Source organism: Melanostigma gelatinosum, assembly GCF_949748355.1.
Source record: "Melanostigma gelatinosum genome assembly, chromosome: 9".
Taxonomy (NCBI): Eukaryota; Metazoa; Chordata; class Actinopteri; order Perciformes; family Zoarcidae; genus Melanostigma; species Melanostigma gelatinosum.
The window spans coordinates 1,997,836-2,016,444 of NC_136642.1; the positions used below are offsets into that span (position 1 = coordinate 1,997,836).

Here is an 18,609-nt window from a genome sequence, read left to right on the forward strand (position 1 = left end):
TATCAGAGAAATGTGGCAAATATTTACCTCGTCGACATGAGGATCTGCTGAGACGACATTTACAAAACTGTCAGACCTTCGTCTGCATGAAAGTGTTCAGGATGTCTGAAACACTTAGAACTATATATAGAAATAAATATAATTACTTTATTCATCATCGAAATCATCGACTGTGAATCAAGAATGAAAGTGATCGTTACCCGCAGCCTACATGCCACATCATGTGTCGACATTCTTGATTTGTGAAGCGGCTCCATGTCGAGGCGAATGCTCTGCAGGTGTTTCATGATGTCCACCGGTCTTCTTGTGTTGGGTCCTGTGATCTCCACCAACATGAGTTGGTATTTGATCCGTTGGTGGAGACCGCGCTTTGCATCACGGTGACATCAGAGGCACCGCAGAACGCTTTGTTTGCTTCACAGACAAACTTTGTGAAATTTCCCCAAAAAATATCATTTTCATCCGAAATGAATGCACGAGCCACATGGAGTCTTGAGTTTGAATCTTTCGCTCCGTGTAAACATCGCAGCTTCAATGAAGAGCTGCAGCGAGCTGCTTCAGAATACGCTGCTTTTAATAACCTTCAAGCTTCTTAAGAAACTGGATGATTTTTGAATGTTGGTCTGAACTGCATCTGCTTCCTCCTGCTCAGAGTGAGAGGTTGTGTGATTCCTCTCAGACGTCAGGACTTTGCTTGAGAGAGAGTTCGTAGGAACATTTTGACTCCTTCAAACGGGTTCCTTTGGGGGTGAAGCGGTTCCCGGTCGGCGTCTCCCTCCGTCCGTCTCCCTCCGCCCGTCTCCCTCCGCCCGTCTCCCTCCGCCCGTCTCCCTCCGCCCGTCTCCCTCCGCCCGTCTCCCTCCGCCCGTCTCCCTCCGTCCGTCTCCCTCAGCCCGTCTCCCTCCGTCCGTCTCCCTCCGCCCGTCTCCCTCCGTCCGTCTCCCTCCGCCCGTCTCCCTCCGCCCGTCTCCCTCCGCCCGTCTCCCTCCGCCCGTCTCCCTCCGTCCGTCTCCCTCCGCCCGTCTCCCTCCGCCCGTCTCCCTCCGCCCGTCTCCCTCCGCCCGTCTCCCTCCGTCCGTCTCCCTCCGCCCGTCTCCCTCCGTCCGTCTCCCTCCGCCCGTCTCCCTCCGCCCGTCTCCCTCCGCCCGTCTCCCTCCGTCCGTCTCCCTCCGCCCGTCTCCCTCCGCCCGTCTCCCTCAGCCCGTCTCCCTCCGTCCGTCTCCCTCCGCCCGTCTCCCTCCGTCCGTCTCCCTCCGCCCGTCTCCCTCCGCCCGTCTCCCTCCGCCCGTCTCCCTCCGTCCGTCTCCCTCCGCCCGTCTCCCTCCGCCCGTCTCCCTCCGTCTGTCTCCCTCCGTCCGTCTCCCTCCGCCCGTCTCCCTCCGTCCGTCTCCCTCCGTCCGTCTCCCTCCGTCCGTCTCCCTCCGCCCGTCTCGTCCCTGAGCTACTGTGGCTGCTGCTCTCTGAGGGGTCACGACCTGTTTGTTTTGGAGGAAGGGTGAAAGGTGGAAGGTCACGGTGGCGATGGGGGGGGGGCTTTAAGTCGAGAGGTCCTCTCCAGCGCTGACAGACCCAGACTGATCTCTCTCTCCGTCACCAGGACGGAGAGAGAGAGAGAGAGAAACATCACTACGTTGGAGAGAAAGATGGAAAAACAAAGTGTGAAAGAGAGGAGCGGATATTGGTCATAATTATGCCAGAGCAGCTAAATTTAGATTCAAAATGGAAACAAATGATCAGAAGTGATCACATGTGGAGGAAGAGAGATGAGGAGAAGGAGCGAGGAAGGAAACGATGAGGAGAAATAGTGAGCGCTGTCGCCCCCTAGTGGCAGAACAGAGCAGCTGTCTCAAACAAGGACTTCTTTATCAGTCCAAGAAGAAGAAAAGCTCATTTCACGTCAACGTTGATAATTAAAGCTCTGCTTCATGATGTGTCGTTGCAGTTTTTATCCAAGAGAATTACGAGTTGTAAATATTCTAAACTTGTTTTTTTTTTACTGAAACATGACAAACATTCAAACATTCAACAAAAACATCTGTACAGTCCCTCCTTGTTAATAACGTACAAACATAAACAACAAGTAGATACAATAGTCAGTTGATGCTCTAACCTATTTTATCCATATTATTATTATTATTGTTATTATTATTCACAGTGAACGTTCTTATAGATTTAAGAGCTCCTCCTCCTGGAGGTTTATGGATTCTTTTAAATTGACTGTAAAACTGTAAAGTTGACCTCGACTTTCACTAAACAAGTTAGGAATAATTCAATTGAACTGATTGAATTGAATTGTTGAGATGTTGAGACTGTTCTTGTCTGAAACCTTAAGTCTCCGTGAAGTTCGGACTTCTACGTCAACTTCAACTTGCAGCTCTGAAAAGACTCAAAGGGAAACCGCTGCTTTTACATCTGGAGGTTCAGTTCAAATACATAAATACATAAAAACACACCGAACCTGGAGTCTCAAAGAAATATCGTCAAGTTGAAATCTTTGTATCTTCATACAGTAGCATGTTCACACACACACACACACACACACACACTTTCCCTTTCTCTGACACACACACACACACACACTTACGCGCATTCCGACGCTTCATCCCACTGTGTGTGTGCGTGTGTGCGTGTGCGTGTGTGTGTGTGTGTGCGTGCGTGTGTGTGTGGGGGGGGGTCCTCACCCTCTGTGACAGACGGTCGTCCGGCCTTGGTGCCGCGGTGGTATGTCGAGTGGTTTAAGGAGCGGTGACCCATTGTGACCTGTGACCCCGAGACAAGAAGGGTGAGAGTGAAGAGGAGGAGGGGGGGGGGTCACATGTAGGAACACCACTTTGTGCTAATGGATCACAGGAGGAAGAGAGTAAAGGACATGACATTGACCACCGAGTCGCCCACATTAAAGGAGCGTTTAATGCAAATCATGTGTTCTGTGCATCGCAGCATTTCGTGAACAATGCTGCTGCTTTCTTCCCAACACTTTAACGTCAGACAGACGAGTTGTTCTACGTTCTCTGCTGTAGGTCAGTCGACGTGCGTTGTGTAAATCTGCTTCATTACATCGTGGTGAGGGAACAAAGCAGTCAAGACTTTAACGAAGCAGTTTGCAGGAAACACGAATGCAGCAGAAGATGTTTGTGTCGGTTTAAACTCGTACTGAACAGAAGAAGTTGATGTCGTCGTCGTGACCGCTCTCATTGGTTTGTGGACTGATGTTATGAAGCCCCCAGTTCAGCGTTTTGGCCGTCGCCATCTTGGTTTTTTTGCAACCACGTAGAGACGTATATGATAGAGACCTGTCAATCAGCGTGTAGCCCCGCCCTAAAGCATCCACTGCTTTATGGTCTGTGTGACTCTAAATGGACCATAATGTACTAAATGAACATCATGCTGTATTGAAGAAGACTTGAAACTAGAGATTGAGACATAAACTCATGTTTACAATGTTTACTGAGGTAATAAATCAAGAGAGAAGTAGAGTCATTTTCTATAGACTTCTATACAACCAGAGGAGTCGCCCCCTGGTGGTCAGTACAGAGAATGCAGCTTTGACTTCACTCTTCAGAAGAGGAGGTTGCCGTGTCGCTCAAAGACAAACTGCAGTTGACATTGTTGCTCATCTTGCCGTTGACCAACTTCTCTGCTGGTCCTGTTGCACAGCATGTTGCTCCTCTCGCCTCTGTGCTGCGGACTCCTTTGTTTATAAAGCGATGGATCCCGGTGCTGTGGTCGGTGATACGGTTGGACTGCTTGAGAACAGCTCGATGCAGCCGTCTCCCTCTGTAATGCCAGATTCACATTTCCAGAATATTGCTCCGGCTGGTTTTCACATGGAGCGTTTCCAGGAGATTTCTTGGTGAAGCGTGAAGTGTGCAAAAGGACAAATGTATTTCTTCATCTCATTTATTTCCCCTCCTGGTTATTTAAACGTTCTCCTCCCCCCCCCCTCCTCCTCCTCTATGACATCATCTGTCCTCGGTGTGGTTGGGGTTTCAGTTGCTGCTGCTATATTAAAACCACCCCCGATTTATTTTCGCCGCTTCCTTTGATCCGTCCTCGTTAGAGCCGCCTGCCTCAGGGCCGCGGGGCCACGGGGCCTCAGGGCCGCGGGGCCACGGGGCCGCCAGCCTCCACTTCATAAACCTGCAGTGTGTCAAATAAAACACACACACACACACACAGCATGTGGATGCAATTGGCAATAAAAAGCTGGGTGTGAAAAGTCTGGCGGATGAATCCGGCGCACGGTGCAGTCTGGTGGTGACGCGGTGCGGCGTTTGTGCAGTGACGGGAGGACGTCTGACCTGAAACAGCTCACACTGCACGATCGAGTCACTTCCTGCACTTTAGAGACTCGAGCATAACAACCTCTGATCACGGAGCACAGAGGTGGAAACTGTTGTTGTTAAAGAAAACGTGACACGTCTAGTTTTTGGTGTTTTTTCTTTTATTGGAAGCTGAAGTCTCACTGAGTGCGTGATGACGTCACACCTTAGAGCTGGAGTCTCCTCGCTGTTGCTTTGTTTTTAAATGAAGAGCTACAGGGATGACGTAGGTTTTTTGTTATTCGTCCCGTAAAAAGCTCCGGGGCCAGAAAGTCTCAGTGGAGGAACTGAAATATCGCGATGTTTGGTTCCAGCTCGTGTCTGTTCATAAGCGCTGCAGCTCCTCAACAAGTAACGGTCTGTGATTGGCTCCCCAGCTGCTGCATGCTGGTAATCTGTTTAACAAAGTAACGCAAACCATTGTCTGTCATGTGACCGAAAATCATTGACAATAACACGCTTTCATTGCTTTTACTCAAACTCTCTTCACATGTCATGTGATCTGTAACTTCAGTGAACTTTAGGAACAGATGCAGATTAACCTCCAGGACGTGACATTGTTGACGTCACCACAGATGATCGCTGTGACGTCCAGACAGATTCTGCTCTGCACGTTTCAACATATTCACGTCACTCTCAGCATCAATCGTTTTGCTGATGCTCAGACTGTTCTGCTCCACCATCAAGTCAAACAATGCGTCCGATGCTTTGGTTTATGATCAAACACCTGAACAGAAAGCTGCTTTTAAATGTAAATCAAATCGAACTCAACAGCACATTAGCATATCACACTCTTCATCATTCTTCATCATTCATATTTCATATAGAGTGATGGAACGTTTTCAGTGGATTTAAAAAGTGAATCATTTCCTCTTTTCTTGAACTTCAACAGAAAGAAACCAGAAACACTAATTCATGGTGCAACAAGACTCATAACTACAACAACATGACGTATAATCAGACAAGTCTTTGTGCAGCATGTGTAAGAGCGGATCGAAAAACAAAAGGACGGAGAAAATAAGAATTTGGAACGAGGTGAAAAGAGAAGAAACATGACTTACAGTGTGTTGGAACATATACTGATCACCTCCCTATCGCTCTCTCTCTCCCCCCCCCCCCCTGCAGGAGGGGAAGGCGGACTGTAAGCAGGAGAAATGTCCGCTGGTCTCTGAGGACTGTGCTCTGGTGGTGAAACAGACCGGAGCCTGCTGTGAGGTGTGTAAAGGTAAGACGGACAGAGTTTCAGTCCTCTCACCTCCCTCTGATTCTCCCGGGGACGAAATGAACTCTGTTCCTTTGTGTTTTGTGTTTTTATCACCGTGATGTTGCGATAAACCATCAGCGATGATAATACTGGACGACAGTACCGGCAGCTGCTCTGCCCTAATAACACACCAGAGAAAAAACATCCACACACACACTCGGTAGAGACCTGTCAATCACTGTGTAGCCCCGCCCTAAAGCATCCCCTGCTTTATGGTCTGTTTGACTCTAAATGGACTAAATGAACATGAAGTGAACATTTAGCATGAGCGTAAATTGATGATAACTTCGATAAAGAACTATCTTTAAATATCTTTTTCATGAAACAATACTTTCAAAATCGCCACCGAAGAAAAGTGAAAGTGAAGCTTTTTAGACAGTTTCTTGTTGAGAAAAATGTTTTTTTTATGAAATAATATTTCTAGTTTTTTGTTTCCTCTTGAGTAGTTTTAAAGCGGCTCCATCTCTCAGTAGATTCAATCGCTGAATAAAGTCCTTAAAGGGGAGCTTTGGTGATATTATATAAGTATAGATATAGATTGAAAAATACCTAAATTACCCTCCAAACAAAGTCCTCACTTTGGAGGATGTTCCTGTTCTTCCTCATGAAACGTATGCGGCTCTATAGAAATATGAGCACACACACACACACCTATACAGCTCTCATCAGGGGCGTGGAGCCTTTTTAGTTTTTTTAACGACGCGGCCCTTCGTCCAGAGGTGGAGACGGACTCGGGGACATGCAGAGCCCTCGTAGCCCCTCACAGCTTTTCATTTGGAGCCTCTGTGTGTCGTTCTGCTTTGGAAAAACTCCCCGACTCCTTCGTGACATAACGCTGTTGTCTCACTTTCATGAAATCAGAAATAAAAACAGCCTCGCAGCCAGACGGCTCACTTTACGGAGCAATTGACTTTATTGCTGCCTTTATTAACCGGCTGATGTTGTGTGAGGGTGAGTTGTACTTGGCTTGAAATGTGTTCTCAAAATGAACAATAAAAGAACACATATGATGTAAATATTTAAGACCCTGCGTGTAAAGAATTAGAACATGATGACGTCGTACATTTAGGGTTGAGTTGTGGCTTTTGGTAAGATCTGTCCCTTGGCTTTGAGTGTCGGTATCTTTATGGAATCTCATTCGTCGGTGACGGAGAACGAACCAGAGGACAGAAGACGCGTTGACGCGCCGTCGCGTTGATGCGTTGATGCATTGCCGCGTCGTCGTGTCCACATGCACGAGTGTACGATCAGGAGACGAGTCTCTGGGATCTCCTGCCGTCTTTTCACAACGCTGTACCCGTCCTCCTCTGCAGTGATGCCGTATCTGAAGGTTTTGGTTCCCACTGAGGGAAGCGGATCACCGGCAGTGATCAGGTTTCACTGTGTGGAGGGTCAAGCGTTGATCTGAGGCCACTTACTGTCAACGGGTGAAATGAAGAGGCGTTTCATTTAGTGCTGAGTGGACGAGTCACTGGCAGCTCCTCACACAGACTTAAAGCTCGGCTGGTAATGTTGAGAAACCAAACTTCTGTGATTGGTGCCGACAATAAACATCAACGTTGGGAACACTAAGAAAACTAAATATGAATGACCTCCCTCTCTCTCTCTCTCTCTCTCTCTCTCTCTCTCTCTCTCTCTCTCTCTCTCTCTCTCTCTCTCTCCCTCTCTCTCTCTCTCTCTCTCTCTCTCCCTCTCCCTCTCTCTCTCTCTCTCTCTCTCTCTCTCTCTCCCTCTCTCTCTCTCCCTCTCTCTCTCAGGCTGCATGTTGGATGGGAGATCTTATAACAGCTCACTTTCCTGGACCAGCTTCACCAAACCCTGCATAACCAGACGCTGTCAGGTGTGTAGAGCTGAGTGTGTGTGTGTGTGTGTGAGTGAAACAACACAAACATGGAGGGCAGGAAAGGAGGAAGCAACTTAGGGGAATGATAGAAAATGTACAAAGGAAAAGAAGGAAGGTGGCCAAGGAAGAAAGGAAAACCAGAAGGAGAAATGATGGAAGAGAGGAAATAAAGAAGGAAAGAAATATGGGTGAGAAGAAAGAGTTCAGGAAACGGTGAAGAGAGGGATGCAGGAGGAATTTCAGGAAGGAGTTGAGGTAAGAATCTTTAGGATACAGCAAGGAGCAGCGATGATGTAGGAGGAAATAAAAGAGACACGGAGGAACAAAATGCCGTCGATGAGGAGAGAAATGGACGGAAGGAAGCCAGGAATGGGACAGAAACACGGATCAAAAGACGTGATTGGTTTCCCTGCTGTTGTGACAGGAAGGTGTCGTCACCGAGGCGGACGTCCAGTGTGTCGTCCACTGCAAGAACCCCAAAATCCACACCAAGAAGTGCTGCCCCACCTGCCCCAGTGAGTACCGGCTCCAGGTCCAGCGGGTCTCATGCAGTCGTGTCAACTTTTTTCATCTTTGGCCAATTTATAAAACGCAGAATATTCTTTAGTGACGAGTCTCCTCCTGCAGGTTGCATCTTTGAGGGTCGCCTGTACAAAGAGAAGGAGGAGTTCAGTCCTGAAGGCAAACCCTGCATCAAGTGCACCTGCACTGTGAGTACACACACACACACACACACACACACACACACACACACACACACACACACACACACACACACACACACCTTGTGTTTACAGGCTGACCGGTGTGTGAGTGTTTGTGAGCGGGGCCTCTGTCCTCTAAATAAGTCCGTGTTGGAGTCTCCTGGGAGTAACAAACCTTTGGTTGGATCAACATCCTCCTCCTAACACTTTAAACGTGTGCAGGCGGAGTCTAAAACATGAACTACAGTCCCACAACTGATCATTAGCAGGTGCATGCTAGTGGAGGATGCTACTGAAATGTTGTTTTTGTTGCTTCAGGGAGGACGGACTCTCTGCATGAGGGAGGTGTGTCCTGTCCTTTCCTGCCCCGCCCACCTCAGCCACACCCCGCCGGGACAGTGCTGTCCCAGATGTCTCGGTGAGGACCAGTAAACCGTCTCTCTGACCTTCTGAGGTTGATGTAAAACCTCCACTGCTGCCTTTAGGGTTCGGGTTAGAGGTTAGGGTTCGGGGTTAGAGGTTAGAGGTTAGGGTTAGAGGTTAGGGTTAGAGGTTAGGGTTCGGGGTTAGGGTTCGGGTTAGAGGTTAGAGGTTAGGGTTCGGGGTTAGAGGTTCGGGGTTAGGGGTTAGGGTTAGAGGTTAGGGTTAGAGGTTAGGGTTCGGGGTTAGGGTTAGAGGTTCGGGTTAGAGGTTAGGGTTCGGGGTTAGGGTTCGGGTTAGAGGTTAGAGGTTAGGGTTCGGGGTTAGAGGTTCGGGGTTAGGGGTTAGGGTTAGAGGTTAGGGTTAGAGGTTAGGGTTCGGGGTTAGGGTTAGAGGTTCGGGTTAGAGGTTAGGGTTCGGGGTTAGGGTTAGAGGTTAGGGTTAGGGTTAGAGGTTCGGGTTAGAGGTTAGGGTTAGAGGTTAGGGTTAGAGGTTAGGGTTAGAGGTTAGGGTTAGAGGTTAGGGTTAGAGGTTAGAGGTTAGGGTTAGAGGTTAGGGTTAGAGGTTAGAGGTTAGGGTTAGAGGTTAGGGTTCGGGGTTAGGTTTAGTTAAGAGCAGTTAGAGGTTAGAGGTTAGGGTTAGGGTTGGCCTTCAGCTTCTTCCTGTTTCCTCCGTCATTGGTGGGAACCTTCACCAGTGGTGGAGAGTTACTCGTTAATACTTCAGTATATATTTGAGGTACTTCTACTTCAGTCTTTTCTTTTCCTGCTGCTTTTACTCCACTACATTTCAGAGGGACATGTTGTACTTGTTGTATCTTGTAAGAGAAAACAAACAAATGGCAAATCGTTTGTTAATTGTTTGCCTTTTTCATGCAAAACATTGCACACAAATGTGAGGATTTGCAGCTTTAAAAATACCATTTTTGTCAATTTTAATCATTTATTTTAATAATTGTTTGATTGTACTGATGGTTTTGTGACACTTTTGGGCTCTGAGTGATTGTGACGACATTTCTGACTATTTTAAGATTTTTTACAAACAATCAATCAATTAGTAATCAGAAGATGAATCCATAATGAAAATAATAATTTGTTAATCGTCTAACTGCTGCATTAATGCATGAGAAATAATAATCTAATGACAGAATATATCATTTTTTCTGCTTTAGTACTTTTCATTGAAATACTTTAATCACATTTTCCTGATTATACTTCCATACGTTTACCGAAGTAACATTTATAAGTAACTCATCTGCTGCTGTGATTCGTGGAAATGAAGAGCTGTAGATATTTAGCACATTGATCATCATTCCTTCATGTTCGTCTCTTTACATTACTTTTACAAGCTAAATAACCCGAACAAACACGATTCAGAATGTTTATAATAACCTTTGACTCCTCCTCCTCCTCCTCCGTCAGGTCAGAGGAAGGTGTTTGATCTGTCTTTAGGAAGCTGTCTGTTCCACAGCGAAGTGTACGAGAACGACACGTCCTTCATGCACGACAACTGCACCTCCTGCACCTGCAAGGTACCGACCCGGATCTGCTCCTCCGCCTCCAACATAAAGAGCCGAGTTCTGTTCGGTCTGAGGTTCACTCCGCATCCTTGTTGGATGAATAAAGATGAGTCCTGTGAATGATGAATCTCATCCTTTGATCCTTTTTATTGATCGTTATTCTTCCAGGATTCCACAGTCCTGTGCAAGACGCGGTGCTCACAGCCGGGGCTCTGCCTCAGAGGCTGCTGCCAGGAGTGCCTGTCCTACGTCAAGGTGGAGGAGGTGAAGTACTGCAGAGTCCGGAACAAGATCTACAGGGTGAGAGGGGGGGGTGAAGTACTGCAGAGTCCGGAACAAGATCTACAGGGTGAGGGGGGGGGGGGGGGGGGTGAAGTACTGCAGAGTCCAGAACAAGATCTACAGGGTGAGAGGGGGGGTGAAGTACTGCAGAGTCCAGAACAAGATCTACAGGGTGAGAGGGGGGGGTGAAGTACTGCAGAGTCCAGAACAAGATCTACAGGGTGAGAGGGGGGGGGGGGGGAATGGACAGATAGATAGATGGATGGATGATGGATGGTTGGATGACAAATGGATGAATGCTAGGTGAATTGATGGATGAATGATGGCTGGATGGTGGTTGGATGGTGGTTGGATGAATGAATGATGGATGGATGATGGTTGGATGACAGATGGATGAATGATGGATGGATGGATGATGAATGAATGATGGATGGATGATGGTTGGATGACAGATGGATGAATGGATGAATGATGGATGGATGGATGATGAATGAATGATGGGTGGATGATGGTTGGATGAATTGATGATGGATGGATGATGGTTGGATGACAGATGGATGAATGGATGATGGTTGGATGAATGAATGATGGATGGATGATGGTTGGATGACAGATGGATGAATGGATGAATGATGGGTGGATGATGGTTGGATGAATTGATGATGGATGGATGATGGTTGGATGACAGATGGATGAATGGATGATGGTTGGATGAATGAATGATGGATGGATGATGGTTGGATGAATGGATGATGGATGGATGATGGTTGGATGACAGATGGATGAATGGATGGATGATGGTTGGATGACAGATGGATGAATGGATGATGGTTGGATGAATGAATGATGGATGGATGATGGTTGGATGAATGGATGATGGATGGATGATGGTTGGATGACAGATGGATGAATGGATGGATGATGGTTGGATGAATGAATGATGGATGGATGATGGTTGGATGAATGAATGATGGATGGATGATGGTTGGATGACAGATGGATGATGGTTGGATGAATTGATGATGAATGAATGATGGATGGATGAATGGATGAATGATGGACGTGTCCATGTCTGGATGTCTTCTGATCTCTGTGTCTCCTCTGTCCTTCAGGAAGGAGACTTGTGGTCGTCGGTTAACTGCTCGCTCTGCGCTTGCGTCAAAGGAAGCATCGAGTGTCGGCTCAAACACTGTGTACCAATCACCAGCTGCCCCTCGGTGAGTGACAGGCCCCGCCGGCCAATCACCAGCTTACGTCCCGTTTGCATTACTTTACACCACAAACTCAGAGTTGTTTCCAACAGCCACCACCTCCGTCTCTGTCGCTCCACCTTCACTCTCCGTCTCATCCGTCCCACACTCAGACTTTACAGCCGGGACGAACTCCGTCGTTTTCACTTCACACGCGTGACTCTGCAACAACAGCAACGCTCCTCTGATGTACTAGCGGAGCGGCCATGACTTGTTTTTTATTCAAGTTTCACCTCTTTCTTGTGCAGGTTGATACTTGTTGTTATCGGTATGATGGATCTATCTCATGCGTTTATGGCAGATTTACGACAGAAGTTAGATCCACGTTCCAGCGGGGCATCGATGTCTCGCTTAAAGACACAGTCTGCGTTTGAACCCGTCACTCTCCAGGACCGAGGTGTCCTTTTATCAGCGAGGGATCTCACCAGCAGCTGGAGCGTGGCGTTGCTTGTCAGGCGCTCTGGGAACTGCTGGCAAGAAGAAGGAGGTTTTGGTTTTTTTGCGCTGCGCTCACCTGTCGCAGAGCCGGCCCGGGGTCGTCTGTCGGCCGGCGGGTGATGGAGTGGATTCCTCGCATACCCGCCGGCCGCTGGCGGTCACGCAGTCAAAGCCGGCGTCAGTCCCACGGTCACACGCTGTCCAGCGGTTACAACAAGCCCTCACCTGTCGTCTGTGGTCAGACATGCTGGGTGATGTCGGTGGTCTGTCTCCAGAGAAAAAGACCAAAGTTTCACTCACTGCTGATTTAGTGTCTTCAGAAGACCTTTCAGCAGCCTGCTCGTTCACTCCGGATCTTTCTCACATTTTGGGGAACATCACTTTGCATTCATGATTCTTTTTTTAAAGAATGAAGTGCTTCGGGGATTAGGAACACACTTCATTTTGTTACAAACATGTAACAGCTGCCGTTTAATGGTGCGTTCGTGTCATGGTGATAAAGTGGGAGAACAGGAAGGCATGCTGGAGTCGCTACGTCGATGTTTAAGCATTCAAATAATTTCCTTTTCTTTTTCTGCAAGTTCCTATTTGCATGTTTTAATACTTCTTACGTCTTGCACTTATTTTGTGAAGTAAATTATGTTCACGCTAAATAAGTTGAACACAGCATCACTTCTCCTTAAAGGAACAGCGGGTAGAATCCGGGGGATCTATCGGCTGAAATGGAATATAACATTACTGTAAGTATGTTTTCCAAGGACGGAGGATGTCTTACGTTCTAAAGCCCTCTGAGGCTACTTTTGTGATGTTGGGTTAAATCAATGAAGTTGAATTGAATAGATATGGCACACTAAACATTTCACAAGTCAAAAACTGGACACTTGTTACATTGATGCGTTGCGGTAACGTTGGCTAAGTGTTGGCATATCACACACACACACACACACACACACACACACACACACCTGTCCCAAGTTATCACACACACACACACACACACACACCTGTCCCAAGTTATCACACACACACACACACACACTCTCCCATGCCGTCATCCTGCGGTCAGCGGCAGGTCGGCAGAGTGTGTGCGTGTCTCCAAACAGCCTTTTGTCTGTGTGACGTTTGAGTGACAGCAAAGAAGAGGTTCCCTATATTTAGGCCCCTGAAAACCAATCTCTGTCACTGTGTGTGTGTGTGTGTGTGTGTGTGTGTGTGCTTGTGTGTGTGTTGTCAAAAGGCAGCGCTCTTCAAAGAGAGACATTGCCCTTTGTGCAGAGGTTAGGACTCTGGAGTTTGTATTGAGTGTAGAGAGAACGTCTGTATGTGATGACAGACGAGTGGTGTGTGTGTGTGTGTGTGTGTGTGTGTGTGTGAGTGAGAGAGACAGGGAAAAAAAGAGTGTGTGTTTGTGCGAATGAAGGGCTTCCCTGAGGCAACAAAAACTAAGTGTGTGAAAGAGTCCTCTGATCTGCACTTCTGATGGAAGTTGAAACATACTGTACACACACACACACACACACACACACACACGCAGAGTTTCCTGTTACACAGACAGAGTTCAGCGGTTGGAGCTGGAGTATCGGTGTCTCTGTGGTCGTCCTGGTTTGACTGAACTTGAGAACAGAAGCGTTGCTTTTGTGACACGACGTGGAGAGAAGCTTGCGTCGGTTTGACCGTTTGCTACCGAGGCGAACGCTGTTGAGCTCCTCGCTGTCATGTTGAATCAAACCCGAAGGAAAAGAGAAATGAAGTTGAGTGTAAATATTTGTTATTCGAGGATCGTTCGGCTTTCAAGTAGATTTGCGAACAACTTTCTGCACATTTATTACGTATCATCGTTGTTTCACTGAAACTTGCTCTCTTTGCGTCACACAATCTCAGATTCAAAGATATGGAAGTGTGTGAATCCAAACTACTGATAACATGACTGTATCAGAGCAACAACACAGCCAATGGAGCTTCTCCGTCTCTGCGTTGTCTGTCTGCCTTCTGTCTCGTATCTGTCCTGCATGTGTCTCCTCCCTCTGAGGATCTAACTCTGTGTCTGTGCCTCGTCTCGTGCAGAATAAGATCCTGAACAGGACCGGCTGCTGTCCGGTTTGCACTGAAAGTGAGTAAGTCCTTCTCGACCCTCCGGCTTCCTGTTCCCAGAGTAGTCACGATCTGAAGTAAAGTCTTAAAGATGAGGCCTTAACGGAGTATCTTGAATGCATCATGTTTGTCGTTAAAGTTGTGTCCTGGTTCCACGTGGAGTCTGTGTTTAGACGCACTCACCTGACGCACCATGAAAGGAATTCTTTCCCGCGTGCCTCCACGCTGAACTGAGAATCAGAAACCTGGAAAACGTCTTGATGAATTGAAGTAAACATTTACTGGAGATCATCAAGACTCTTCTCGGTGTTCAGCTTCTCCGTTCTCCGTGGAGGCATGCGGGAAAAATAACTCTTCATTCCAGTCGTCAAGGCGAGTAACTGATCCGCAAATGATCACTTTGTGGGTGGAATATTGCTTTGAATCTAAATATTTACAAGTCAGAAACTGGAGGATGCTGATGCTACAGACACAGATGGACTTCTGAGCGAGTCACATCAGTGCCTCGTATCTCACCGTGTAGCATCAATGATCTTCTCGCTGCTGTTCCTCTTGAGTTCCAATGACGGCTTCTTATTTCTGTTTCTTTTGGTCGTTCCTTCTCCATCTTTAACTGTTTTTGTCGTTGCACCTCGGTGCCTCTGCAGAGCCGGGGGTGTGCACGGTGTTTGGCGACCCTCACTACAACACCTTCGACGGCAGGACCTTTAACTTTCAGGGAACCTGTCGGTACGTGCTGACTCGTGATTGCGGCGCCGTCCCGTCCGGAGGACCGGGAAACAACGTCAACGGCCCAGACTCCAGCTTCACGGTAGGAGACCGATATCAACGCTCCTGCCCGGCTCCATGTCAATCAACACCTTTAAAGAATTTGACGGAGCTCCGTTCGTCTCCTAGGTGTTGGTGAAGAACGACGCCCGGCGCACTCGTTCCTTCTCCTGGACTCAGTCCGTTGAGGTGAGACTCGGAGGTTTGATCCTCGGCCTCCACCAGCACCTGACGGTCCGGAGGAACGGGACCCGCATCGCGCTGCCCTACCACGGCCCCGGGGTGCACATCGACCTGGACGGGTACCTGCTCAAACTCACCACCATCGCAGGTCAGCAGACAGCACGAGCGAGATTACTCTTTGTAGCATCGTGCAGATTCACTCTCAATATCTGTTTCATGTTTTAGTTTCTATGAAGCACAGCTGTAAGCATTTACTGGTGTCATTATTGCTTCTTATACACTTAATACTTTTTTATTCCATTGTTTTTTCTTATAAGATAAGAATAAACTTTATTTACCTCGAAGGAAATTCTTGTGCCAGAGTTTCATTAAAGATTACAAAAGAATAAAAATATAAACGTATATGAACAATAGAATAACAATTATTCAGTGTAAATAAATAACACTGACACCAGTGCAAATAGAACGCAGGAGCAATAAGAGTAAAGTAAATAAATATAAAATTCAACTGAAATATAAAAAGTAAAAAATGAAAATGAAATACAAGAGTTTACGATTCTTCTTCTGTTATTCTTCTTTCATCAATCTCTGGCTCCAGAATTTCTTTTGGGGTTGATAAAGTTCTATCTTATCTTATATAAATCAATATATTGATTTGTAATGGCGATCACGTGTCCCTCATGTTATTATTATTTACATCCGTAACATCCTCGTGAACTCAATAACTTATATACGAATTATAAATAAAGCTAAATACACTATAATCGAGAGATTTTCTTTGAGTTTTCATGAGCTACATTTTAATGCTAATTTAATTAATTATTTGCAATTGCTTTTTTAAGTTTATCAACGTATGAATTTATTTTGAAATGATGATCCAAACCACAGGTGTCACTGTGAAATGGGTCTTTTTACTGATTTTACTTTTTGCTGTTTGACAGATTGGTGGAAGCTCTGGAAAAAGCTCCGAAATAGAATTTTGGATTATTTTGCAGACCACAAAGTTTCATGCTCGATCTCGAGAATATTTATGGCGAAAAGACTCGCGCTGCTGCCTCTGTTTGGTTTGCTGTGCAGAGAAGTGAGGAGTCTGAAGGGACGGTCATGAAGTCTTTGCCCCCCCCCCCCCCCTGCAGGTCTGGAGATCACGTGGGACGGCGACAGTTTCGTGGAGGTGGTGGCGGCCCCGCACCTGCGCGGACGCCTCTGCGGACTGTGCGGCAACTACAATGGCCACAAGCGCGACGACACCATGGGAGGCGACGGCCAGTTCAAGTTCGACGTGGACGAGTTCGCCGAGTCGTGGCGCGTCGAGGGAAACGAGGTTTGCTCCCAGCAGCCTCCGCCCCGCCGCACGACCTCCTTCCTGTGTCCCGGCAGCGTCAAAGTCAAGTTCCGCGCCCACCGGGAGTGCCAGAAGATCAAGTCGTGGGAGTTCCAGAAGTGCCACCGTGTGGTTGACTTCGCCCCTTTCTACAGGTCAGAGGACTCTCACTCAGAGACCGTAACGATGATGGAGCAGAAGTAGAGAGACAGATTAAATGAGTAAAATTACACAATGTAATGCTTCATCCACACACGCTTGTCACTTGTAGAAATCACATCGCTATCTCACTGTCGCCACATGAGTGACAGCTTTGTTTCGGCTAATTTTCCTGTGGAATTAGCTCGCTAGCTAACTAGCGGACACTGGTACTGCTATTCGGCTCATTTTCTGTCACGAGAGTAGCATTAAAGCTATCCGCCTAACTAGCGGACAGCTGGTTAGTTAGCTAGCTTTCCGTCTAACAGCCCTTCCGTTTCACTCCCAAGCTAACTGGCCAACTAGCTAACTAGCTAACTAGCGAGCCACCCGTCTCTGGAGCTGCGTCAACATTTTAAGGCCTCACTGACGTGTGTTGTTTTGTTTTTTCACGAGTCAAATGAAAACAGCGCAAAGCCCGTTCTACTCCTGTTCTAATTCTATGAATAATGCCAATAAATGTTGTGAATATGTTCATTATTCTGACTGTTCTGTGCATGAACCTGAAGGAAATGCAGATACAACCCACCCGTGTTCAACAAAGAGCGTTATTTATCGCCCTGCTGTCTGCAGGTCGTGTGTGACGGACATGTGCGAGTGTCCGGTCCATAAAAACTGCTACTGCGAGTCCCTCATCGCCTACAGCCGAGCCTGCGAGAGGGAGGGAGCGCCCGTCCTCTGGAAGGCCGACACCGCCTGCATGGGTGAGTGACGGAGCTCGTGACCTGATTACAATCGCTCACATGACACGTGGTGTCACACACACACACATTGAATATCATTTAAAGTTACCTGGCAGACCACAGATGAGTCCGACGTTGTGCCTTCACTCACAGAGGTTTAGTCACAGACTTCTATACGAAGCGCACGTAGTCGCCGTGACGTCACTCATTGGTTTGTGGACTGATGTTTTCAAGCCTCGAGTTCGCCGATTTTGCAGTCGCCATCTTGGATGACGGCCGTTGCCGTGTCGTTTTTTCACAACCGATGAACAGAAGTGACCATATTTGGAATGCGGTTCTGTCTTTAAGATGCTTATGATGTCAAAGCTTTGGTGAAACCTTCTCATGGACCACAGGAAGGACCAGCAGTTAACCACAAGAAACTTAGTTTATTCCCGTGCTTGGTGGTCGTGAGCCGATCTGAGCTTTTTCGGACGTGACAATGAAACAAATATTGCATTCATAGAAGCAACATGTCGACGGTTGATTCCTTTTTAAATGCTTTGGAAACTGGAGGTCTTAAAAATCTACATTTGAGTAAATATTTTGCAATAGTTTACAGGATATTCAACCTTTGTTTCTTTGTAATGCTTTTAATACTTGACTTGTTTCTTCACAGGGCTCGTATAAAGACAATAAAGTATCACTGAATATGAAAAAAGACTTTCGTTAATCACAACCCCAAAGAGGTTGTCTTCTTGCTTCTTCACAGTTTGTGTGTTCGTACGCCCTCTGGTGTTTTAGAGAATAATGCAGCGAACTGATTTATTGAATCAATTTGTTAACCTTCTCTCTGCTCCCTTCAGCGACCCAGTGTAAACACGGCGCCGTGTACGACACCTGCGGACCGGGCTGCACCATCACCTGCGACAACTGGAACGAGATCGGGCCGTGCCACAAGCCCTGCGTGGCCGGCTGCCACTGCCCCGCCAACCTGGTGCTGTTCCAGGGACGCTGCATCAAACCCACAGCCTGCCCCGGCCGGTGACCCTTGTGACGTCGGGGGGGGGGGGGGGGGGGGGGGCTAGTTTAGGTAGGGGACGGTCGGTTATAGGATCACAATCAGGGGGGCCAAACAAGGACACCAGAGGGTCTGCGGTCGACAGATCACATGCGATAAGGTACTCAGGGTCCAGATCTATCCGACGTAGACGTTTGAGCCGCGATGGACCGAAGGACTCGCCGAACGGGAGGCTGATCCTCGCCGATGTAACGCGTGCTGTCGCGATACCAGTCGCCGCCACCGGAGGCGCTAATTCCAGTCGTGTAGAGGAAGAACTG

General features: G+C 47.5%; 1 protein-coding gene across 2 annotated transcripts in view; it reads left to right on the plus strand.

Annotated features, from left to right (window-relative positions):
- The window catches only part of bmper (BMP binding endothelial regulator), a 29,489-nt gene extending 11,120 nt beyond the window's left edge, over positions 1 to 18,369 (plus strand). Inside the window, exons 2-15 of one of the 2 annotated variants that reach the window (XM_079274590.1) lie at positions 5,448 to 5,547; positions 7,344 to 7,426; positions 7,854 to 7,944; positions 8,057 to 8,139; positions 8,452 to 8,551; positions 9,975 to 10,084; positions 10,241 to 10,372; positions 11,467 to 11,571; positions 14,107 to 14,152; positions 14,781 to 14,944; positions 15,031 to 15,232; positions 16,221 to 16,563; positions 17,180 to 17,310; positions 18,135 to 18,369. In XM_079274590.1, coding sequence (XP_079130716.1) covers positions 7,349 to 7,426; positions 7,854 to 7,944; positions 8,057 to 8,139; positions 8,452 to 8,551; positions 9,975 to 10,084; positions 10,241 to 10,372; positions 11,467 to 11,571; positions 14,107 to 14,152; positions 14,781 to 14,944; positions 15,031 to 15,232; positions 16,221 to 16,563; positions 17,180 to 17,310; positions 18,135 to 18,316 — 1,767 coding nt within the window. In that variant the 5' untranslated portion in view covers positions 5,448 to 5,547; positions 7,344 to 7,348 and the 3' untranslated portion in view covers positions 18,317 to 18,369. The remainder of the gene's footprint in view (positions 1 to 5,447; positions 5,548 to 7,343; positions 7,427 to 7,853; positions 7,945 to 8,056; positions 8,140 to 8,451; positions 8,552 to 9,974; positions 10,085 to 10,240; positions 10,373 to 11,466; positions 11,572 to 14,106; positions 14,153 to 14,780; positions 14,945 to 15,030; positions 15,233 to 16,220; positions 16,564 to 17,179; positions 17,311 to 18,134) is intronic. The other variant, XM_079274591.1, reaches the window with a different exon arrangement.
- Positions 18,370 to 18,609: the final 240 nt, after the last annotated feature.